The sequence below is a fragment of the Haliotis rufescens genome, unplaced genomic scaffold, assembly GCF_023055435.1.
Source record: "Haliotis rufescens isolate VD_foot unplaced genomic scaffold, xgHalRufe1.0.p SCAF_43, whole genome shotgun sequence".
NCBI classification, from domain to species: Eukaryota; Metazoa; Mollusca; class Gastropoda; order Lepetellida; family Haliotidae; genus Haliotis; species Haliotis rufescens.
The window spans coordinates 492,408-518,222 of NW_025964146.1; the positions used below are offsets into that span (position 1 = coordinate 492,408).

The following is a 25,815-nucleotide window of genomic DNA, read 5'->3' on the forward strand; positions in this document are numbered from 1 at the left end:
ACTCCATGGTGGGTGGGGAGCAGAGGTGCTGAATTATTTCCTTTCATCATGTCTCTCCAATACCCTGGTTCAAACTGTTCGAAACGCAGACATGTCGATCTAGATGTATCTGATCAAACTGAAAACTTATCTCGTGAATTGGATTCCTGGCCCCGATTTATTGTGATTGAGGCAGCTGATAATCAACCACTAAAACTTAATCCTTTCGCCATCTCAAAAGCAGTTTCAGGAATTTGCAGAGAAGTTAAAAATGTAACACATCTTCGTAGTGGCTCTCTTCTTGTTGAGTGTTCACGGAGACAGCAATCTCTCAATTTGCTATCTGTAACTACATTTGCAAATATTGAGGTTGCTGTGTCCGTACACAAAACCTTAAATTCTTGCCGAGGCATTGTTCGAGACAGAGCTCGTTGCCTGTCCGACATGTCGGAGCAAGACATTACAGATGAATTGACTAGTCAAGGGGTAACTGCAGTTAAGCGTTTCACCATGAAATCCAGAGACGGTGACATCATCCCGTCAAATACTTATATGCTTACATTTGCCCTGTCGGCCCTTCCTAAGTCTGTTAAAGTTGGTTATCTAAACATTGGAGTGGCGGTGTATGTCCCCAATCCACTCCGATGTTTCAAGTGCCAAAAATTTGGACATGGATCAAAATCTTGTAATCACTCTGTAGTCTGTCAGCGCTGTGGTGACGACCATGACAGCACTGGATGTACAGCTGACATTAAATGTTCAAACTGTAACGGCAAACATCTGGCTTCATCTAAATTATGTCCAGTGTGGAAAAAGGAATCAAAAATCATAAAACTCAAACATGAACAAAATATCTCGTTTTACGAGGCTAAGAAGGTTATTGAAAGTCAGTCCCCGTCTACTCCACTTACCAGAACCTACTCTGCTGCTGCTGCTGCTGCTACTATCTCTGCTCCTCCAACGGTATCGATTTCTGTTCAAACGGAATTGACATGGATCAAATCAGATACACCTATCAGCATAACTTCTGTGATTACGTCAAATTCATCCTTGAGTCAAACTGAAACTTTGTCTGTTTACCCTGATGCTTTTGAATCAGCTACTAAAGAGCCAGAGGCTACTGTTGAACCAGCAACAACTGGATCTGCCGATGTTACTCTGACCAGAAAAGAAAGGAAAAAACTAAATAAAAAACAGACAGACAGGAACTCCTCTTCTTCAGAGATAGTTGTCCATAACTCCTTTGATGCTCTGGACATGGATGTCACCCCATCGTCACAGAGCAGTAGTAGGAGTCCTTCCTCCACACGTGTACGTGAGCGTTCACCGATTGAGCCACCATGACTCAATCTCCTAACATAATTCAGTGGAATTGCAGAGGACTTAGGAATAATTTTAATGAAGTCCAATTATTAGCACAAGACTATAAACCATCAGCTTTTAGTTTACAAGAGACCTATCTTAAGCATACTGATAAATTTGAATTGCGTCAGTACAATTCTTATCATTCTTTTTCACCTCCAGGTGATAAAGCCACTGGCGGTGCTTCCATTTTGGTGAGGCAGGGCATCATCCACAGTCCTGTTCATCTCAAATGTAACCTTCAGGCTGTTGCTGTCCGTCTTACTCTACAAGTAACTTTCACTCTTTGTTCCCTATATATTTCTCCATCCTCAAATTTGCAGCAGTCTGACCTTCAGGATTTATTTGACCAACTACCTAAGCCCTGTATCATCATGGGTGATCTTAATGGGCATAACCCTCTATGGGGAAGTTCCAATATAAATAATAAAGGGAAAATCCTTGAAGATTTTATTGCTAACAATAATCTATGCATCTTCAACGACGGCTCGAACACATATTTACATCCTGCAACAGGTACGTACACTGCATTAGATCTGTCAATCACAGATTCTAACTTATATAATGAATTTGAATGGTCAGTCCATGATGAGCTTTGTGGAAGTGATCTCTTTCCGACAGTAATTACAGCTATAAACCCCACTGATGATCCACCTGTAACAAGATGGAATTTTTCTAAGGCAAATTGGCCGTTATTTCAGAACATATGTACTGACAAATTGCAACACGACCTTTTTATGGATGTTCCTGACCCGATTCAGTTGTTTTCCGATCAACTGAAAGGTATAGCTGATGAAACTATTCCTAAGTCCTCTGTGAACCCACATATTCGTAAACCATGGTTTACTTATGAATGCAAACAAGCTAGGAAGCGTAGGAAGAAGGCTGAGAAATACTTTCGACGCCATCCTACTGTTCACAATTTAAATAATGTAAGAATTAATTATGCCAAGGCTCGACGAACTTTTAAACTCATTAAACGACAGACCTGGAAGGATTATGTTTCCAAAATAAATTCTCGCACGCCTATGTCAAAGGTGTGGAACATGATCCTAAAAATCAAAGGCAAAGGTTCCAAATCAAGTATTCATCATCTCAAAGATGATAATAATTTATTGACAGAAAAATCAGATATTGCAAACAAACTGGGAGAAACTTTAGCCAAACATTCTTCTTCGTCAAATTATAATCCAAAGTTTCAGAAGTATCAACAACAAAAAGAAAGGAAAAAAGTCAATTTTATTTCTGACAATGGCGAAGATTATAACGAAGTATTTTCACTCCATGAGCTACACACTGCTTTAGCACAAGCTCATGATACTGCAACTGGTGCTGATGATATCCATTATCAGCTTCTAAAACACTTGCCTGAATCTTGTCTCACAACACTATTGAATATTTTCGATGATATTTGGACAACAGGACATTTTCCTCCTTCGTGGAGACATGCCATCGTTGTACCCATACCAAAGCCTGGCAGGGATCATACAGATCCATCCAATTACCGACCTATTTCATTAACTAGCTGTGTTTGTAAAACCATGGAGCGCATGGTGAATAATCGCTTAGTTTGGTTTTTAGAAACCAACAATTTAATCAGTGATATCCAGTGCGGATTTCGTAAAAACCGAAGTACAATTGATCATTTGGTTCATTTAGAATTATTTGTTAAAAATGCTTTTATAAACAAACAACATGCTGTATCTATCTTTTTCGATCTTGAAAAAGCTTATGATACCACTTGGAAGCATGGTATTTTAAAAGATTTACATGACTTTAGTTTAAGAGGCCGCTTGCCTCAATTTGTATCACAGTTTTTAACTGACAGACAATTTCAAGTTCGTGTTGGATCAACCCTGTCTGATCATTATAATCAGGATCAGGGGGTTCCACAGGGCAGTATTTTGTCTGTCACATTGTTTAGCATCAAATAAATAGTTTATCTAAAGTATTAAATGACTCAATAGATGGGTCATTGTTTGTGGATGATTTTAATATTTCATGTCGTGGTAAAAATATGCATACCATTGAAAGACAGTTACAGTTGTGTCTTAATAAAATTAATAAATGGTGTCTTGAGAATGGATTTAGGTTTTCACAGACCAAAACAAATTGTATACATTTCTGTTGGAAATATAAACCCCATAAAGATCCAGAACTCTCTTTAGATGGCACTCCAATTAAGGTTGTTAAAGAAGCCAAATTTTTGGGATTAATTTTCGACCACCATTTGACGTTTCTACCACATATCAAATATTTAAAGACTAAATGCCTGAAGGCCCTAGATCTGTTAAAAGTCTTCTCGAAATCTAAGTGGGGAGTGGATCAGACAACCCTCCTTCACCTTTATAGATCATTATTTCGCTCTAAATTAGACTACGGCTCCATTGTGTGTGCTGGAGCTTGCAAGAGTAATTTAAAAAAGCTAGATTCAATCCACCACCAAGGACTCAGACTGTGTCTTGGTGCTTTTAGAACTTCTCCTGTTGACAGTCTCTATGTCGAGGCTGATGAACCTTCTTTGAAACAACGCCGTGTTAAATTGTCTCTTCAATATATCACTAAATTACACTCTAATCCTTCTAATCCTACTTATGACTCCGTTTTTCAACCCCTATATGAAATGCTGTTTCAGAAAAAACCAAAGCTGATTCCACCACTTGGAATTCGGATGAAATCACATATTATTGCTGCAAATATAGATCTAGATATTATCTCACCATATCGTCTCTTGTCTACTCCTCCCTGGCAGCTGGTGAGGCCAGAAGTAGACGTTTCTCTAACCCGTTTTATTAAATCTGACACAAATCAACTTATCTATCAACAGGAATATGTCCAATTAAGAAATAAATATGACACCCACCGTTCAATCTTTACTGATGGATCCAAGGACGGTGGCAAGGTGGCATGTGCCACTGTCGTTGAATCAAACCATATCTCATCTAGAATACCAGACACTAGCTCTATTTTCACTGCTGAGGCCAATGCTATTCTTACAGCCTTAAAATACATTCAACGAAAGTCTGCATATAAACAATTTATCATCTTTTCTGATTCTTTGTCTTGTCTTCAGGCACTGAAAAAAGTCTCTTCTAATCATCCAATTATTTTAGATATTTTAGAACTTTATAATAGTCTTTCAACTGGCCAATACGACATCGTCTTTTGTTGGTTGCCCAGTCATGTGGGCATAAAAGGCAACACAATGGCTGATGCTGCAGCAAAAGCAGCACTCAACAAATCTGTGACACCACTTCTTATCCCTTACAGTGATTATAAGCCTGTTATTAAATGTTACATCAGGGATCTCATGCAGAAGAAGTGGGACACCCAAGTAGGTATCAATAAATTACATGAAATTAAACCATCTATCGGTTACACCTACTTGGGCTGTCAGTCCAGATTTGAAGAGGTCATTATACGACGATGTCGTATTGGCCACAGCAAATATACCCACGAATATTTATTGAAAGGTGAGGATCCTCCATTTTGCATCCCTTGTGATGAAAGAATCACGGTCAAGCATGTCCTGCTTGACTGCATTGATTTTTCCATCACAAGGGATAAATATTTCAAAATTACATCCATAAAGGATCTTTTTAATCAAATCAGTGCTCATTTAATCATCGGTTTTTTAAAAGAAATAGAATTAATAGATACATTTTGATTGTTGGTGGCTGTATCTTCACAGGGGGTTGAAGTATCGTAAAATAATTGTCCCCCTGGGAAGTCTCTTAAGTCCAGTATCATTCAAGGTATCATTTCCTTTCTCTGTGATTTCAATCGTAGTATTTTTGTTGATTTTAACTCTTTGGCTAATCTGTCTGATAATCGCCAGTGCCCAGAGGGATGGTGTAAATCCTGCTGGGGTACCATGTAGGTAGCAGAAGTACCGTAAGTCCCCATGGTCCCTAGTATGGTGGCCTAACTTTGGTTGCTGGCGATCTACAGCCCGTTTTTATATTGTATCGTTTGAATTGTATCTGATTATTTTATTGCTCTAAAACTAGTTTTAAAATTATAATCTGTGATATATTGCTGGTTGTTGTACTGTCCTTCGATGACAGCTTTTAATATATAATATCAATGCCTAACTTGTTCAAGTCACGATATGGTTGAAATACTGCCGATGTGACTTTAAATATTAACTCACTCACACTCCTCATCAAATGATACACCAACATTTCAAAAATTTAAAGACCAACAAGAAAAAAAGACAATTAATTTTAATTCTGATAATGGTGAGGATAATAACGAAATTTTCTCCATCCATGAGCTGCATACCACCCTTGGGCAAGCTCATGATACAGCCACGGGTGCTGATAATATTAATTATCAGTTACTCAAACATTTACCCGCGTCATGCTTAGAAACATTATTAAATATTTTCGATCATATCTGGACAACTGGGAATTTTCCTTCATCATTGCAGATGCCGTTGTTATTCCGATACCAAAACCTGGCCGTGATCATTCTGATCCTTCTTATTATAGGCTGATATCGCTTACTAGCTGTGTATGCAAGACCATGGAAAGAATTGTAAATAACAGACGTACATGTTATTTAGAAACTAATAACCTTTTAACAAATATTCAATGTGGTGTTAGAAAAAATAGAAGTACAGTTGACCATTTGGTTAGACTGAAACATTTGTGAAAAATGCTTTAATTAATAAAAAACATGCGGTATCAATATTTTTCGATTTAGAAAAAGCGTATGATACCACCTGGAAACATGGAATTGTAAAAGATCTTTATGACATGTGCTGGGGTCCATGCAGGTATCAAAAGTACTGTAAGTCCCCATAGACTCTAGTGTGGTGATCAACCTTCAGTTGTTGGTGTGACTATAAATCTTAACTCACTCACTCACTCACTCACTCAGTTGTTGGCGATCTATAGCCTGTTTTTATATTGTGTTGCAAAATGATAATATATTTTTTACATGTTCTCTAACTAGTTTTATGTAAATCTGTGATGTTCTAGTTATTATACTGCCCTTCGTCGGCAGAACTTTATACAGTTTAAAATATATTGTTGATGTCAAATTTTGTATCGTCACGATATCGCTGAAATATTGCCGCTGTGACGTTAAAATTTAACTCACTCACTCACTCTTTATGACATGGGTTTGAGAGGGCGTTTGCCAAATTTTGTATCTCAATTTTTAACAGATAGAAATTTCCAGGTTCGTGTGGGATCCACCTTGTCTGATTTTTACGATCAAGATCAAGGTGTCCCACAAGGTAGCATATTAACAGTAACGTTGTTTAGCATAAAAATTAACAGTTTAGCTAAGGTTTTAATAACTCTATTGACGGGTCTTTGTTTGTTGACGACTTTAATGTATCATATCGAGGTAAAAATATGCACACGATCGGGAGACAATTGCAACTTTGTTTGAATAAAATCAGTGTTTGGGCAGAGCAGAACGGATTCAAGTTTTCTAAGTCTAAAACTAATTGCATTCATTTCTGTCGTAAACATAAACCACATAAGGATTCAGATTTACATCTAGCTGGATCTCCAATTAAAGTTGTAAAAGAAGCTAAATTTTTAGGAATAATTTTTTATCCTCACCTCACGTTTTTACCACATATTAAATATTTGAAAGCTAAATGTCTGAAGGCACTAGATTTATTAAAGGTCGTTTCTAATTCCAAGTTGGGAGGAGATCAAACGACCCTCCTTCACTTATATAGATCACTTGTCCGTTCTAAGCTCGATTATGGCTCCATCATCTATAATGGAGCCTGTAAAAGTAATTTTAAATTACTCGATCCCTTACATCACCAGGGTCTTAGACTTTGTCTTGGATCTTTCAGAACCTCTCCCATTGACAGTCTCTACGTTGAGGCCGGTGAGCCACCACTTAAACTACGCCGAACTAAATTATCTTTGCAGTATATCACAAAATTATATCATAATCCATCTAACCCCGCGCACAACGCTGTGTTTTATCCTCTTTATGAGGATCTGTATAATAAGAAGTCCACTCTTATTCCGCCTCTTGGAATAAGAATAAAACCATTGATTTCTGCTGCTGGTATTAAACTGGAAAATATATCTCCTTTCCGGCTGCTTCCTTCACCTCCTTTCAATTGGTAAAGCCACGTCACCTGACCGACCGTAAGCCAAAGATTTTTCGATTTGGAGCAAGTCATGGCATGTGGGGGTGCAAAATGGCCCATAGCCACGCCCACAAGCGTCATGTCGGGTCAAGGTCGGTGCCAATGTGACGTGAGGGTCAAGGTCTACCCTCATGCAAAGTTTCAAGGCGCTGCGAAAACTTTCACATCCGAGTCGCATTTCACTCCTGGGCGTTGGACCGTCGCTTTTTCGACCAAAAATGAAAAATCGTCGTACGGGTCTCAGACTTTGCCAGACGTATTTTACATCACCTGACCGACCGTAAGCCAATTTTTTTTCGATTTGGAGCAAGTCATGTGGTGGTGGAAAATGGCCCATAGCCACGCCCACAAGCGTCATTTCGGGTCAAGGTCGGTGCCAATGTGACGTGAGGGTCAAGGTCTACCCGAATGCAAATTTTCAAGGCGCTGCGAAAACTTTCACATCCGAGTCGCATTTCACTCCTGGGCGCTGGACCGTCGCTTTTTCGACTAAAAATGAAAAATCGTCGTACGGGTCTCAGACTTTGCCAGACGTATTTTACATCACCTGACCGACCGTAAACCAAAAATATTTTGATTTGGAGCAAGTCATGTCGGGGTGGAAAATGGCCCATAGCCACGCCCACAAGCGTCATTTCGCGTCAAGGTCGGTGCCAATGTCACGTGAGGGTCAAGGTCTACCCGAATGCAAAGTTTCAGGGCGCTGTGAAAATTTTCACATCCGAGTCGCGTTTCACTCCTGGGTGTTGGACCGTCGTTTTTTCGACCAAAAATGAAAAATCGTCGTACGGGTCTCAGACTTTGCCAGACGTATTTCTACATCACCTGACCGACTGTAAACCAAAAATATTTTGATTTGGAGCAAGTCATGTCGGGGTGGAAAATGGCCCATAGCCACGCCCACAAGCGCCATTTCGGGTCAAGGTCGGGGCCATTGTGACGTGAGGGTCAAGGTCGACCTGGATGCAAATTTTCAAGGCGCTGCAAAAACTTTCACATCCGAGTCGCATTTCACTCCTGGGTGTTGGACCGTCGTTTTTTCGAATAAAAATGAAAAATCGTCGTATGGGTCTCAGACTTTGCCAGACGTGTTTTTACATCACCTGATCGACCGTAAGCCATACATTTTTGGATTTGGAGCAAGTGATGTTGGGGTGCAAAATGGCCCATAGCCACGCCCACAAGCGCCATTTCGGGTCAAGGTCGGTGCCAATGTGACGTGAGGGTCAAGGTCTACCCGCATGCAAAGTTTCAAGGCGCTGCGAAAACTTTCACATCCGAGTCGCGTTTCACTCTTGGGTGGTGGATCGTCGTTTTTTCGACTAAAAATGAAAAATCGTCGAACGGGTCTCAGACTTTGCCAGACGTATTTTTACATCACCTGACCGACCGTAAGCCAAATTTTTTTCCATTTGGATTAAGTAATGTTGGGGTGCAAAATGGCCCATAGCCACGCCCACAAGCGTCATTTCGGGTCAACGTTGGAGCCAATGTGACGTGAGGGTCAAGGTCTACCCGCATGCAAAGTTTCAAGGCGCTGCGAAAACTTTCACATCCGAGTCGCATTTCACTCCTTGGTGTTGGACCGTCGTTTTTTCGACCAAAAATGAAAAATCATCGTACGGGTCTCAGACTTTGCCAGACGTGTTTTTACATCACCTGACCGACCGTAAGCCAACAATTTTTCGATTTGGAGCAAGTCATGTTGGGGTGCAAAATGGCCCATAGCCACGCCCACAAGCGCCATTTCGGGTCAAGGTCGGTGCCAATGTGACGTGAGGGTCAAGGTCTACCCGCATGCAAAGTTTCAGGGCGCTGTGAAAACTTTCACATCCGAGTCGCGTTTCACTCCTGGGTGTTGGATCGTCGTTTTTTCGACCAAAAATGAAAAATCGTCGTACGGGTCTCAGACTTTGCCAGACGTATTTTTACATCACCTGACAGACCGTAAGCCAAATTTTTTTTACGATTTGGAGCAAGTCATGTTGGGGTGCAAAATGGCCCATAGCCACGCCCACAAGCGTCATTTCGGGTCAAGGTCGGTGCCAATGTGACGTGAGGGTCAAGGTCTACCCTCCTGCAAAGTTTCAGGGCCCTGTGAAAACTTTCACATCCGAGTCGCTTTTCACCCCTTGGTGTTGGACCGTCGTTTTTTCGACCAAAAATGAAAAATCCTCGTACGGGTCTCAGACTTTGCCAGATGTATTTTTACATCACCTGACCGACCGTAAGCCAAATTTTTTTCGATTTGGAGGAAGTCATGTGGGCGTAGAAAATGGCCCATAGCCACGCCAACAAGCGTCATTTCGCGTCAAGGTCGGTGCCAATGTGACGTGAGGGTCAAGGTCTACCCACACGCAAAGTTTCAGAGCGCTGTGAAAATTTTCACATCCGAGTCGCGTTTCACTCCTGGGTGTTGGACCGTCGTTTTTTCGACCAAAAATGAAAAATCGTCGTACGGGTCTCAGACTTAGCCAGACGTATTTCTATATCACCTGACCGACTGTAAACCAAAAATATTTCGATTTGGAGCAAGTCATGTCGGGGTGGAAAATGGCCCATAGCCACGCCCACAAGCGCCATTTCGGGTCAAGGTCGTTGCCAATGTGACGTGAGGGTCAAGGTCTACCCTCATGCAGAGTTTCAAGCCGCTGCAAAAACTTTCACATCCGAGTCGCATTTCACTCCTGGGTGTTGGACCGTCGTTTTTTCGACTAAAAATGAAAAATCGTCGTACGGGTCTCAGACTTTGCCAGACGTATTTTTACATCACCTGATCGACTGTAAGCCAATTTTTTTTCGATTTGGAGCAAGTCATGTTGGGGTGCAAAATGGCCCATAGCCACGCCGAGAAGCGCCATTTCGGGTCAAGGTCGGTGCCAATGTGACGTGAGGGTCAAGGTCTACCCGCATGCAAAGTTTGCCAGACGTATTTTTAAATCACCTGACCGACCGTAAGGCAACAATTTTTCGATTTGGAGCAAGTCATGTGGGGTCGTAAAATGGCCCATAGCCACGCCCACAATGGCCATTTCGGGTCAAGGTTGGTGCCAGTGTGACGTGAGGGTCAAGGTCTACCCGCATGCAAAGTTTCAAGGCGCTGCGAAAACTTTCACATCCGAGTCGCGTTACACTTTTGGGTGTTGGACAGTCGTTTTTTCGACTAAAAATGAAAAATCGTCGTACAGGTCTCAGACTTTGCCAGACGTATTTTTACATTACCTGTCCGACCGTAAGCGAATTTTTTTTCGATTTGGAGCAAGTAATGTTGGGGTGGAAAATGGCCCATAGCCACGCCAACAAGCGTCATTTCGGGTCAACGTTGGTGCCAATGTGACGTGAGGGTCAAGGTCTACCCGCATGCAAATTTTCAAGGCGCTGCGAAAACTTTCACATCCGAGTCGCATTTCACTCCTGGGTGTTGGATCGTCCTTTTTTCGACCAAAAATGAAAAATCGTCGTACGGGTCTCAGACTTTGCCAGACGTGTTATTACATCACCTGATCGACCGTAAGCCAACAATTTTTCGATTTGGAGCAAGTCATGTGGGGGTGGAAAATGGCCTATTTCAAGGCGCTGCGAAAACTTTCACACCCGAGTCGCGTTTCACTCATGCACATGGACCGAAGCTTCATTTGCTGATTGACCAAGCTACCACCTATTGTTAAACTGCATGCTTTGATTACACTGCATACTCTCTCAGCACATAAACTGCTCAGACCAGCAAAGGATAAAGAGATAATATTAAATCAGGTGAGTAAAATGGTTATAATCTCTATCTTGTGTTGTATTTAAATAATACAGTATGTTTAAAGTGTTATATAAAGTAAACTAAATGCATGTAATCTAACATAAATGTTGATTATGTCTAAATATTTAAATCTGCATAAGATAAGCTAAACACCCATACTTTATCACCAAAAATGTATCACTTCAATGAAATATGTGTGAAAGTGTTTTACTTCAAGAGTGTTTTAAAAAGCTTTGTAATGTACATATTCAGATGTGATACAGACAAATCATTGTAACTAAAATGTTCAATATATTTAATGTTAAATAGTGTTTTAGTCTATGTATTGTTTATTCAGATAATCTATGGTGTTGCCATACGTGTGGCAGTTTGGATCCACACCCTTGTATCACCCACAGGGTATGCATTGTGTTATTTATATTTGTCTAAGACTTACAATGTAATCTAATTGTGATGACCACATTTAATGTAAGATCATATCATTAATTTCTGTATTAAAGTATTGTATATGTTTTTACAGAATGTGTAAGCGTTATGTATTGATAGTGTGTATATATTAGAGTCAAAAGAAAGTCAAGGAGTTATCTCCCTTGAATGTCGGTATTGTGGATCATGTATATTACTGTATATGTTCTAGTATAATCGTTTAAGGTTCAGTCTATCGTGTGTTTAATGGATGACTGAGATATGTAAATACTTACTTGTAATAAGCCTATGCTATGTATCTAGCAGTAATGATAATGTTTTACTTAGTATTTATTGTGTAATTATGTGTTTCAGGGTGTATGATATCTAGATCCTTGATCACACTCATCGCATCGCAATAAAGTCCTCAACCCCGTGGTATGTGTTTGTTGACTCATTAAAGACATTCACTAAACTGCTACATAACCATTTACGACATACAATTAACACAGAATAAATATATTACGAGGTGCGATGTTTACATACCAATCACACATCATCTATATTTACACTCAGTTAACAATGGACCGATCCAGTCTGTCAATCAAAATTGGCGCATACGTCAGTTTGAGCCAATCAGAAGGCCGGGCGCGCTTTGCGGATTTGTCAGACTTACATGTACTTCCGGGGTCAAACGATACCCGGGAAGCGACATGGCTACTGTTTGTGCTATTTTCACTCGCAATAGCCTTTCTATGAAGAGATAGGACCCATACAGTAATGAATTACCTTATCCTATTCTTGTGAATTGGAATCATCCCTTCAAGGTTAGAAAGAAGAGGAACATTTCGTGAGAAGGAAGTGAATTACTGAAATATTTTTACAGATTGAATTAAAAAGAAAATCTTAGTTGATATAAGAAAATTATTGGTTTAGAATTATTTGCAACATAAGTTATTCACTGGTACTTGAAACTTAATGATATACATTTTAGTGAAACAATATAATTGTTTAAAACGATTATAAGTGTCGAGTCATTTTAATTAATTTACTGGAAATAATAGCAAGTATTTTTAATGAACTCAGAGTAACATGGGCAAGTAATGATCTAAATTATAACCTAATCAAGTTATTGATAAATATTCCAACGAGTTTTTTAATTGATGTCGTATAAAAGTATGATTAATATGATTTAATTGCACTAACGAACACTAAATGTTTGATGGTTCAACATCCACCTGATATAAAACTTAGCTTGTTGGCTCTTTCTATAGGTCATAATATTATTAAAATATTTTTAAATAATATATTATTAAAAAAAGATAGTGTTGAAAGTGATTACCTGTATCATAACGCATGATATTTATTTTAAGATACAAAGAATTTGTAATAACAAAGGCAGCATTTCTTTGTCACCCCTTGATCAGGCATTATCCAGAGAACCTGATCAATTCTGATATATAACTGTGAATATTGAATGTATTTAACCCAAATTGTAATTATTTACCTTGATTTGAGGAAATTGTCAATATTTGATAATTAAGTTTTGGTTATGATTATTTTGAGAATAGGCTTTATATTTACTTCACAGTGATTTTGCTGTCTTCAGGACAATTTCAAGTGGTTTGTTTATCTTTTGATATGACTTTACAAAATTTTAGAACAACTTTAGGACATTATTGATGACAATCAGTCAGTATCCTAAAATAGGAACTGGTCTGAATCCCTGTTTGTGTGTATTATTTTATTTGAGGAAAAGTCATGTTCACACCAGTATTTTCGAAGCATACTTGGGATATATGTTTAAATATATAATGAACTCCAGGTGTCCAGGAACCTGATATTTTGCATTTAAATGTATGTTGTTTCATGCATAAGTAGGTGAGGTGAAATGGGGTTTAACGTCGCGTCCAAGATTATTGCACTTATATAGCGACGTGCATGTACGTGTGTGTTTGTGTGGCTGCTTGTACTAGTCCGGACTGATGCCGATTTATAGTGCCAGCTCACTGAGATACCATGCCGCAGTTCAACATGAATACCCCACTCAGACACAGTATACTGACTCCGAGCCGACCAGTCCTTGTTTTAGACCCTTAACGCCGAGCGCCAGACAGGGTAACGAAAAGTACCATCTTTTAACGTCTTTTGGTATGACGCGGCCGGGGATCGAACCCCGGACCTTCCGCTCTCCGCGCGGACGCTCTACCACCAGACCACGGATTCGGTCTCATGCATAAGAAATACTTGTTACTTCACATCTGATTTTAAAAATGATATATATATTATTTGGTGTTATGTCCTATATGCATGTGGTTTCTGGAGCAATAAAAGAATTATTTCTTCTTAGTAAGTAACAGTCATGATGTCAACAGGTAATTTTGTTGATTAAAACTTCTGACATATATAAATCTTTGGATGGCATTTAGAAGTGATACATAAAAGAAAGAGAATTTAAGGATGGTGGTCTTCCTCATAATTAAGAAGTTGACATCCATAAATTCTCTTCCTAATGAGATATCTGTTGTACTTAAGTTACATGTTTAGTTGGTAACAGTTATAATTCTTGGATTCATGACAAGTCTTTTGAATAAAAGATCATATATGTATTTTAATTTGTGTTGTAAATTTTATCAATGCAAGTTAATTTTTGGGAAGTACTGCAGACCCTGTCTTCAAATACTTTTACCATCGCAGGTTTCCCTTTTCTGGAACATGGATCCGACTGATTTGATATAACCATGCAAGCACAGGTGCTCATTCTATCTTGGATCCTCTCAATGTTTTCAACTGTTTTCACATCAATATACCTGAATACTGACAGTTTATTAAGTCCAATATTCTGGAAGTGTGACCAGGGATTTATATCTAAATTTAGAATTTCAAACTAAGTGCCCTTGGCAAACAAATTGGGGAAAAAACTAATAATATAATTTCCTTACATTCTGCATTATTTTAGGATGGCATAGACATGTTAAAACTTGGGAAGAGGGACAGTTTACCGACATCTGATGCAGATTGGGGGCTGAATATCATCCTCTGAGCAGGTCTTGATTTATTCCAGGTGACATGCCCGACCCCATATTCCCGATGCCCAAATAAAATAGATCTATACGTTATGATTGATTTATAATATAATAAAAACCAATCTACCAGTGAGGGGAAATAATGTACTGCTTTGATTTTATCAACTATTCCTTTATGTTTATTCATTAAAAAGACCCACTAACTCGATGCCTTTCAGGTTATATTGGTTTTACTTAGAGCACCAGACACAAATACGTGGGCAATGTAACTGTTGACAATCTATTTATTGCTGAGTGCCATTTATAGATATCAACAGGATTTGTAACCCGTGCTTGTGTTTACGGTTTCCAGTACTGTCCATACACTTAAATTACGACGTAAAGTAAGAACAAAATTTAGTTACTCCGCCCTTGGATGAATAATATATTATTCACATGCTGTAAATTGACAATATAGTATGCTCTGCCTGACATGAGTGCTTCGAAGTAGTGCACGCTTCTAACTTTCAGCCATTGTGACTTCCTCATCGACCGATACACCATTACATCGGACTTATGACTCATTCTCAACCCCGATATGCAATTTGACAACTAAAATAGAACCCAAAACAGATCATGTATAACTCTCTTTAGATATTTTTGACACACAACTGGTAACAAAGCATTCTTAGTCAAATTCATCGCCCGCGCATTCAGGTTTCGCCGGCTATGACGCCATAGCGAATAGCCAGTGGTTGTCCCCCCAAACGCCGAAAACGAGGACGGCAGCTTGTGGACGGGACTGGATCGGTCTATTGTCCAATTGTTCCAATCATAACAAATGACAAAATGTCCCACAATCTTTTACCAAGATGTATTCAACTTCATTAACAAAAAAAACAAGTTTTATCTTAAAACTGAAATATAAACAACATGAGCGACGACGCCACTATCGGTACCAACTGTTCGTCACTGTCTGCACAAACACTACATTGATTTCAGGGAGCGCCGCGGGACACCAGCAGTCTCACCACACGTCCATGTCCCTCGTCTCTCGCCACGTCGGCCGCAGTCCACCCTTTCTTGTTCCTGGCGTCGATGTCCACCACGTTCAAAGACAGGAGAAACCTCACCATCCTCACGTCTCCTCTACGACAGGCTAAGTGAAGGATGGTGTCACCATAATCGTCCACCAGTGACACGTCAGCTCCTTTAGTCACAAGGAGCTCCACCACTTTTCCGTTTCCGTTTGCTGCCGCCATCACCGGTGTCCTGTTCTTCATTCCTCTACTCTTGTTGAAGTCCACTGCGTTCAGAGACAGGATATACTTCACCGTCTCAATCTCTCCCCCATAACAGGCTAAGTGAAGAATGTTGTCACATTCATCGCCCACCAGTGACACATCAGCTCCCTTACTAATAAGGAGCTCCAAAATGTCTCTGTTTCCCTCCTCTGCTGCCTTCATCAACGGTGTCATGCCTTTCACTCTACAGTTGAGGATGTTTACCCCTGTCTTTGACAGGATCTTCCTCACCTTCCCCAGGTACCCATTCTCGCAGGCGTAATGGAGTCGGCGGCAGACTGCTGTTGATGGAGACATCAATATTGTTCACACCTCAAAGTGTTGATACGTTACACGAACATTGATACACCCATGAACACTTCCAACATGTCTGACAACAATACAACGATTAACGAAATGACGACAGCTGGTTCATGTAATTCAGGATGATGTATAACATGTTTAAAATCTTTCTGCTGCATCAAGTTGTTGTATCATTATTCTCTGTTTGACAGGAGTAAACTTTTGTTAGCCTGAGCTTTATAAGATGATAATGTCCGTACAATTGCTGTTTGAAATTAGTAGAATAATATGACATTACACTGGTTTTATATCAGCATGTTTGTTGTTTTACGGCGTACTCAGCAATATTCCAGCTATATGATGGTGGTCTGTAAATAATGGAGTCTGGTCCAGACAATCAATTGATTGACATCATGAGCATTGATCTACGACAACGCAACCGATTCCCCACGGCTTTGTACATGTGCTTCTTACTTGTAGAGACTGTTGGAATGAAGGGTTAATGAGTAAGTTACCATCTGCTGGGTTCTCCCACCTACCCTGTGAAGCAGACGTTTGTGTCGTCACTGGGAGCAGTGAGACCCTCTCGCTATGGCTCGGATGCTGACTCGGGTCACTCGAGGCTGAAACACAGAATATGCTATTCAGAAAACTATATATTGCACATATAACATACTGAACAACAAAATTCGTGTGACATTAAATAAGATTTAGTGCAAAGTTATGTTTTTTACCAAATCTGAAACAGTTTCGGTTTGCAACAGATAAATGACTCCTGTAAGTGTTCAAATGGTTTAACTTGCCATACTGACGGTGGAACACCCAATTCAAGTAGGTATAAACAAACTTTATGCTATAAAAACCAACAATAGGGTATACCTACTTGGGTTGCCATTCGAGACAAGACGAAGTTATTTTGCAACGATGTCGTATTGGACACAGTCGATATACCCACGAGTATCTTTTAAAAGGTGAGGATCCTCCATTCTGTCTCCCATGTGATGAGAGAATTACAGTCAAGCATATTTTACTTGACTGTGTTGATTTTTCTCTCATAAGGGACAACTATTATCATTCAACATCTTTAAAGGAACTTTTTTATAATATCAGTGCTGATTTAATTCTCGTTTTTTAAAAAGAAATACTATTATTTATAATTTTTTAATCGTTTTAGAATAGTTGGATATTATTGTCAACTGAGATGTATGAAGGCGGTGCCACTCAGGGGGTTAAAGTAGTGTAAAATTATTGTCCCCCTGACAGTGGCACATGAGTCCATTTATATTGAAGTAATTAATATCAACTAGTGTTTTAATTCCTTGATTGTATTTTGATTTTTAATATTGGTTAATATTTCGTACAACCACTCGTTACCAAAGTGATCCTGCTGGAATCATGCAGGAAGCAAAAGCACTGTAAGTCCCCATGATCCCCAGTCAGGTGGTCTAGCTTTGGTTATTAGTGGTCTATAGCCATATTTAAATTGATAAGACTTAATCTATGTATAGCTATATGGTTTTTAAAAATTATGATCTGGTTTGTTTTATTAAAAACTGTGATAAACCTTACTATTTTACTGTCCTTTGTCGACAGATATTTTAAATCTAATACCTTGTTCCCATCGCTATATGACTGAAATATTGCCGATGCGATGTAAGATTTAACTCACTCACTCACTCAGAAAATGCGTGATTTCATAAAAAATATGAACATGCCAAAATGTCAATTTACAAATCAATAGCGTCTGTGTCCTCCTCTGGTTGCGATGCAAGCAACAAATCTTCGTCTCATGGAATGGACCAGGCGCACAAAGTCCTGTGGGATATCTGTCTGTATCTGCTGGAGCATGTTTCGTAGTTCCTGGTGTGTCTGTGGAACACGTGGTTGACGTCGAAGGCGCCGATCCATCTCATCCCACATGTGCTCGATTGGTGAGAGGGGAGCGAGCCGGTCAGGGGATGACATTCACGTTGTTTTTTTTAAGAGAATCCTGAACAAGTCGAGCAATATGAGGCCGGTCGTTGTCATGTTGAAAGGTGATGCCTGGGCCATGACGACTCAAAACCGGTAGAACAACGCGGTAGCGCTGTCCGTTGAGATTTCCCTCTACCACTATCAAACGGCTCCTCTGTCTTGCTGTAATCCCACCCCATACCTATAACGCTGCCGCCCCCGAACCGATCCTCTTCCATGACACAATGATTGACGTAACGTTCACCTCGACGTCGGTACACTCGAATCCGTCCATCGCTGTGGCTAAGGTGAAAACGAGACTCGTCAGTGAATAGAACTTGTCCCCACTGCATGGCCGTCCAGCGTAGACGCTGTTTCCACCACTGTAGACATGCTTGACGGTGGTTTCCTGTCAAAATGGCGGGTCTTCTGGCGACAATCCCTGCACATCTGAGGCGGCGACGTACGGTTTGTGAACATTTTCGTCGAAGGCCAGGGATGCTTCTTGCAGTCACTGTTAATGGCTGGAATCGATTTCGTCTTGCAACATCACGTTGACTCGATCCTGCTTCAAGCATACCAATGGCTCGCAAACGCTCATTTTCGGACAGGCGTGGCTTTTCGTAATGTTGAATAATTGCGTAATTTTGTTGTTTTTCTGAAACGTTGTTGTCAGCACGATGCTAAACAATGCATATGGAATCCCGTTAACGCACATGTTTTATACCAAATTTTGGACATTGAAATGCATGGGGCTTGCATAAAAGTCAACTTCTGCATTGAATGCTTGCTTTTCTGTAGCAGCTGCGTTTTTGTGACTTGATTCCCTACATGTACTACAATACTGAAAACCAAACTTTACTGGTTTGAAAAATACACTAAAATATTGGTGTCACAGGATCTTTTGTTGTTGAGTATACATTCTGGCCACAGACAAGTTCTTGCCTTTCGACAAATATGTTGCCTTTTAAAATATTCACTGATGAATTTGATTTAAATACATTCGTTATAGGGGAGGTATAAATATAAGGTAACTTTGTGATTGACAAATTCCTTAAAGTAGATTCAGACTGTTCTTCATCTATCCCATGCATCTATGTCGTAAGAAAAAACACTTCCTTAATCTAATTTCTAAAGTTTGAATCAGAGTGTATTATGTTGCACACTGCCTTTGTGATAATTACCGAGATATATTGCTTATCTTTGTTAAATGTTGTAGTAACTGAATAAATTGTTATTTTGGAACATGAACAAACATCATTCATGAACATTTTGCTACTTCAGTGAAATCAAATCAAATCAGATCTTAAATACAATAAAAACAAGAATATGTGCAGTCATTACTGTATTGGGACACCCGATGAGCTCTTACACCAGATACCTGCTCATTATAACAAATTATGGAATGATAAGTATTTTAGTTTAAATTAATTAATTGTGGGAGGTTTTGTTTTGACAAGGAAATGACCCCCTCAAGTTGTTGCGGTATTGCGTTGCAGCAGAATGTCTATATGGCAAACCTACATAGTACACACAGGCCAAAAAGTAAACATTGTTTTCTGATTTTCATTGTTTTCTATGTTGTCCCTGTGTATTTAAATAATACTCAGACATGTGTCTGTGAGATTGAAAATCAATGCACAGCGTTATATATTTTGTCAAGAAGGATATGACACCCACCAGTGTCGTACTAGTGGGAAAGATATTTATCGTGCATTTCACCGTCTATTGTAATGAGAAGATAATGTCCATGACAACTGTCTTGATGGCTTGTCTATGTCCATATAATTACAGTGTTACAACTTGACACTAGCCTGCTTGCCCGGGGCTGGTACAAATTCCTGCAGGTGAGTCGAATGTCCTCTTGTTTTAACATAAACAATTACAAGAGCATTTTATCCTTCTATGGGCTGGTAAAGCTTTTAAGTTCAGTTTTAACCCTTTAAATGCATGTATTATGCGAGCAGAAAACACAGAAATACACTGTAATAAATGTAAGTACAGCGACGACCTATCTACATTAGTAATTGTTCCTAGTGACTTTTCTAGATGTTTTAACACTGAAACTGTTGCAACTATTTCTTCTTGAAGCGAAACACCTGGCATGTTACGATATGTCTATGAAAACACTGCCATGGTTTCAATAGTCAACAATCCCTTTTAACATAAGAATAAACAGATCTTACTGGAGGTCTATGTTTTCTAATATAGGAATATGATCGTTCTGTGGACAAGAGAGCATTATGTAGGCGTAATTAAAATAATATGTTTAACGTTTGATGAGGAGTTTACTTACGGCAGAATTTATATCGTTTGGTGTGTCGGGTTATACATGAGATTTTCGGTAATTTCCTAACATCAAAGGTATAAATATAGGATGACAATGTAATGCGAAACAGGTCTGCTTGACCCTGCGCTTGTGGAACACAGTTGTATTTCCGTGTCAGGCAAACTCTGTAGCTTTGTTTGTAGCACTGTCATAATTTGAACATACCCAGTAAGGGCGGTAGTACAATCCTCACAGATCAGCTAACTATCTGAGACAGAAACTGTTGCCGACACAACAGTACTTTAGATGACGTTTGGTTGGAAAACCATCAAGGGTACAAACACGTGGCAATTACTAGGATATGGTGACAAATACGACTGCCCGTGTGATAGGCACCGAATTGTTTTTGCATTTGTCCGTTTTAAATGAGTCAAATTAGTAACAAAAATTAGAATCGTGCACACGTGTTCCACATTACCTTATCATTCTTTACAAAAATGTTGTTGCAGAAAAACGTTTGTTCCACATAATATTGCCAGCATATTAATAACAGAAAGCTCTAGAGATCACCGATTTAAAATGTTGTTGGAGACCGGCATTGAATTAATTGCAAAAGGTATTATGTTGCTGTGAAACCACGTTGGTTATTAATAAATCGACACCAACAATAACGATATCTGAAATATTGTCTCAAACAAACGATCCAGAAAAACAACACTTTTTGCCATGATTAGTACTTTGGTTTTATAATCATTGGAGCTAAAGCAAAGCCCAAATGGCAACTGAGTATAATCATTTCAACGCGTTCGTACTTACTTCATATGTGCACAATTAATAGAAAAGGCAGACAACAGAGTTCCTTGCAGTCAGCCTAGTACCCCTGCCACAGGACCCAGAGATGTCACGATTAGTCACCTCTCACACAGTCCAGTCAACGAATTACATTTGTTGTTCAACCGTTTCATTCATTCGTCAAGTCTATTCATTTAGTTAAATATATGTCATAAAATGCCATTGAGAAAATATCCTAAATCATTAAAAAACTATTTCCTTTTCCGAATTGATCCTTTGTTTCCAATGGTTGTCCGGCTCCACGTTCTGTCGTCAAAGAACATCTTCCTGAGGCAAGGGAGTTAAGTGACCTTATAAGTCCAAATTTCATCCTTGCCGAACTAGCTTGTAATCCAATCAAAACTGCGTAACGAAATCGACATCCTATTCGTAAACATCATGGCGAGTGCTGTGCAGATTTCGGATTTGCAAATCATGTGTACCTTCAAGTGTTGTGCTACAATCCACGCGCACTTGACGTCTGTGAGGCAGGGAATTTGAAACTTTTCTTCGATTAAGTTGATCAGATCGTCTTGACCTCGCGCAAGCCATTTAGTTTGAGGCAAAATCAAGTAGAGGTGGAATCTGATCTGTCAATACGAGGGACATGGAAGGGACATAACTCGTAATAGCCATTGGCTGCGCTACGATCGAGTCACGAACTTCCAGCCAAGCTCGGCAAAGGTGGAAACTGGACTTTTATAGTTCTAACTCCCTTGCATCGGGAAGATGTCGAAGCTCTTTGAAGATATAGCAATACTGTTACTTTGACGTGTAAATATACATTGTCGTGTTCTTCACTGTTGATGTTATGGTATGATATCTATATAATTATACAAAACAGTATGTAAAGCTCACTGAAATACTTGCATTAAGTCATTCTGATATGATTTTGTAATAAGAGCGTTTGTTTACAGACAAAGTCCAGGTACATGTACTTGATAGGCAAATTAGCTTGTGGGCGAGGTGTAATGCTAATTAAGTCATCACTGTGCCGGAGTGTGGCAACAATGGGCTGACTCCTCGGACTCGTCTCTGAGAACCGCTGGGCAAATCTCTTTCCATTCATTAATATTGATGAGCAATCCAAAACGAGGCTTTACCCATATTCCATAGCATATGGCGGCAAAACAAATTCTTACAAGCGACTTGACTAGTGTACGGCACATCACATTTGCATTCATTGAGAACTTCTCAACTGAACAAGGAGTTCAAATACTACAGGGACCGTTTGATCTCCACGCTGAAGAGTAAGTGTCATTCATTTCTACCATATTGACGATCTTCCACTTTGAGAGGTCACAATGACCTCGTCAGATAAATGTGGTTACGAGTGCTTATATTGACATGAATTCAAAGCCGTATATTATAACATAATAACTTGTATATTAATTTACTAAACAGTAGACATTATATCTTAATTAATCAAGTACTGCCACTATTCTGCAATATAAGCTGGCTACGCCTCAAATCGAAAAGAACAATTGAAGAACGGAGAGGGGTTTATTTCATGAAAATACTTTGTTCTATCATGACGTCATTCCTGGAGATTCGAATCTGCGCTCGCAACTTGATGACGTTATATATTGGACGTCGTTATGTTTGAGAGGGGAGTGTCTCGTGATTTGTTCCCCATAGATTTAGCTGAGCAACGCAGATAAAAGCAGTGGCCGAACGAACGCATCCAAAAGTGGGAGAGATTTTGACAGTCGGTATTGTGAGAACAGGTACAGATTATCGACGTGACGATTGTGAGAATGTCCGGGAAATACCACTACCAAACTCACCTGATAATTAAATGGAGTTGTCCGACATTGCCGAGGTCGGATTCTATTCATGATCAGGGAGTCTTCATTATTAAAATATGGGTAAATATGTTTAAAGCTTGTACTTTTTATCATCATCCTTAAAGAGGCTGTACATTATATTGATGTCTCATATAAGAAATATATGACTCGTGGTCATTGTTTATCGTACAATAAAACACTGCACTGAGAATAAACTACTCGAGGCTTCGCCCTTCAATGATTATTCTCCCTGTAGTGTCGTTTTACGATAAACAACTGCGCCACTCATAGTTTCTTCTCCCTGCAGTGTATTATTGTACGATAAACAACGCCTACTCGTTGTTTATTTCTTAAATAAACTACCTGATGAAATTAAGAAACTTAACACTATAATCATTGTTCTTGGTGATATGTAAACAAAATTATTATAAAATGTTGACCTCTAAACCATGGAGACTGAAATGGGCCCAGTCAGTACGAATCTGGCAACGCCGAGACTGGTAGAGAGGCGCCAGCACTAATGAAAGCAGGTTCTGCTTGTACAGGGCTGATGGCCACGTGCGTACCGTCGCAGGGGTGAACGCACAGCGCCCTGCTGTGTTTATGAGGTCGTTCCATTCGGTGGAGGGAGCGCCACTGCTCACCGTTGATGTAGATACTGACCTATACTTTCACCTAGACTTCCATGTTTGATAACACTGACACTGACGTAGTCACATGTTCACCTTATGTACTGAGCCAGCCTGACACCTAGACCTTCATGTTAGATAACAATGACATGGTCACACGGTCAATGTTATTACTGACCTATATTTTCCTAGACATCCATATTAGAATACACTGACTTGGTCAACTGACGTCCTGCCTGACATCCAGACATTTTAATCACTATCAAGTAGTGCAGATACCAGATGTTCGCGAAAAGGTGCGAGTATCCTGCTCCACCTGATGCAAATAAAGCGACATAACCTTTCCAATATCCAATAGAAATCTCTGCATAAAGCAGAGTCGAATGTACGGTTCTAACTATATCATGAGCATGTGTTTATGTGTAGTAATGATACCAGGTGTTCGCGAAAAGGTGAGCGTATCCTGCCCCAGCGGTGGCATCCTTCTCAAACACATGCAAAGACAGGTCAATTGTTCACCTGAAAAAACACGGGAACATATGGTACAAATAAAAATATGGAATTGCATCGGACATCATTTTTGTCACTGATGCATCAAATTTTGAAATGTCCTCCACATGTCTAACACAAAACTTTTTGAAAGCTTTGCCGAGGCCTTAAATGCTGTGACCTTGATAAAAAACTTATGAGCAAGAGTCGTATGACGCTCTTTGAAATCGTCGAAGAAAGAGCATAATCGACTTTCTCATATAATGGGTAGGTTTCTCTGCAGGATAATGCCAACGGATAAAAACGATATCCGTTGGGGTCAAATGCGGCTGGAGATGCAAATACCAAAGGTCAAGTTTCGAGTCAGAATTAATCATCTGGAATCTGGATAAACTCCTGTGATAAAAGAACAGTCTAATATACTGAAAATCAGTGTCTAACTGTGACGTAGCTGCGGGTAAGTTTGGGTAACTTTAGGGACATAAATTGCAAAAACATTTTGCGAGGGCACTAGTCCTAGCCAAGCGGAATCAGTAGCCACTTGGCTTGGATTTGGCGGACTTATGTTTGAATAGTTACCTTGTTTTGTTTTGTCGCTGTGTGTACATCTGACTGCACTTTTGTAACGTTATGACAGGACAGACTGTCAACAACGCCTCATCGTGGCCGTGACGTCTCATAGACTAGGGTTAGAGTAGCTTCCTTTTGACAAAGGGCAGTAAGTCTAGTGGACAGGCCGATGTATTGCCGCGAAAGGCAAGTAAAAATAATTCGTGTAGGCAATTGTTGTTTTGCGTATTTGTTGTTTCGCCACTGTAAAAAAAGCATGTTTCAGTTGGAACTATACTGACTACTGTCATTGTCCGACTGACACATCACTTACCCTGTGATGTAATATATATTAATGAGCACATTCCAGGAAAACCTGCAATGTTTCGGTAATGTTTGTAAAAAAAGGAAGCGATTTTCAAGCACAGAATTGAAGAATGACATTATATGATAAAGAGGTTATCACGCCTATGTGTTTGGGGATAGTAAATATCATGTATTCGGAATAAACAATATGTATTAAGCTCGCCAAGGCTCGCTAAATACAATGTTTACTCCTAATACAGGATATTTACCATCCCCAAACACACTCGCGTGATAACCTCTATATATCTGAAAAGTTGTAAAATGTAAACACCAAAGCCTGGAGCTTCTGGAATATTGCTCGACATGAAGGGAAAGTTGATAATTGGGAAGTTGAAGTCATCCCTCTTGTCATACAGTCGTGTGGAGGGTGTTTTGTCTGAATCTTCATGCATAGATGTAAATATGAAACAGACGAGGCGGTCTCACTGGTCTTCTTTATTTCTATTTCAGGTAAGTAAATCAGTGGAAGGGGATTGTCTATTTGATTGTTATTGAATGATAACAGATCATCGATGTACCTGAAGGTTAAGTTAAACTTCTTGGAAAAATTACCTTGTTTTGACAAATCACCTGATCAAACACCTGACCAAACACAAGAACATATGGTACAAGTCAAAATAGGGAATTGCATCTGGCTTCGATCTCGTCACTGATGCGTCAAATTTGGAAGTGTCTTCCAATTGCCTTCCATAAAACTTTTGAAACCTTTACCAAGGCCTTGAAT

General features: G+C 39.6%; 2 protein-coding genes across 2 annotated transcripts; one reads left to right on the top strand and one right to left on the bottom strand.

The window, feature by feature from the left end:
• The first annotated feature begins 423 nt into the window (after positions 1 to 423).
• LOC125372570 lies at positions 424 to 1,323 on the top strand. The gene has a single exon (XM_048382981.1). It carries the CDS (start codon positions 424 to 426, stop codon positions 1,321 to 1,323), a length of 900 nt encoding a protein of 299 aa, XP_048238938.1.
• Positions 1,324 to 15,630: 14,307 nt separating this feature from the next.
• On the bottom strand, positions 15,631 to 16,233 carry LOC124116666 (protein VAPYRIN-like). The gene has a single exon (XM_046478095.2). It carries the CDS (start codon positions 16,231 to 16,233, stop codon positions 15,631 to 15,633), a length of 603 nt encoding a protein of 200 aa, XP_046334051.2.
• Between the last annotated feature and the right edge of the window lie 9,582 nt (positions 16,234 to 25,815).

What these genes read in the sequence shown, in the direction of transcription:
- LOC125372570 (XM_048382981.1), top strand. Translation starts at nt 424, where the DNA reads ATGTCGGAGCAAGACATTACAGATGAATTGACTAGTCAAGGGGTAACT.
- LOC124116666 (XM_046478095.2), bottom strand. Translation starts at nt 16,233, where the DNA reads ATGTCTCCATCAACAGCAGTCTGCCGCCGACTCCATTACGCCTGCGAG.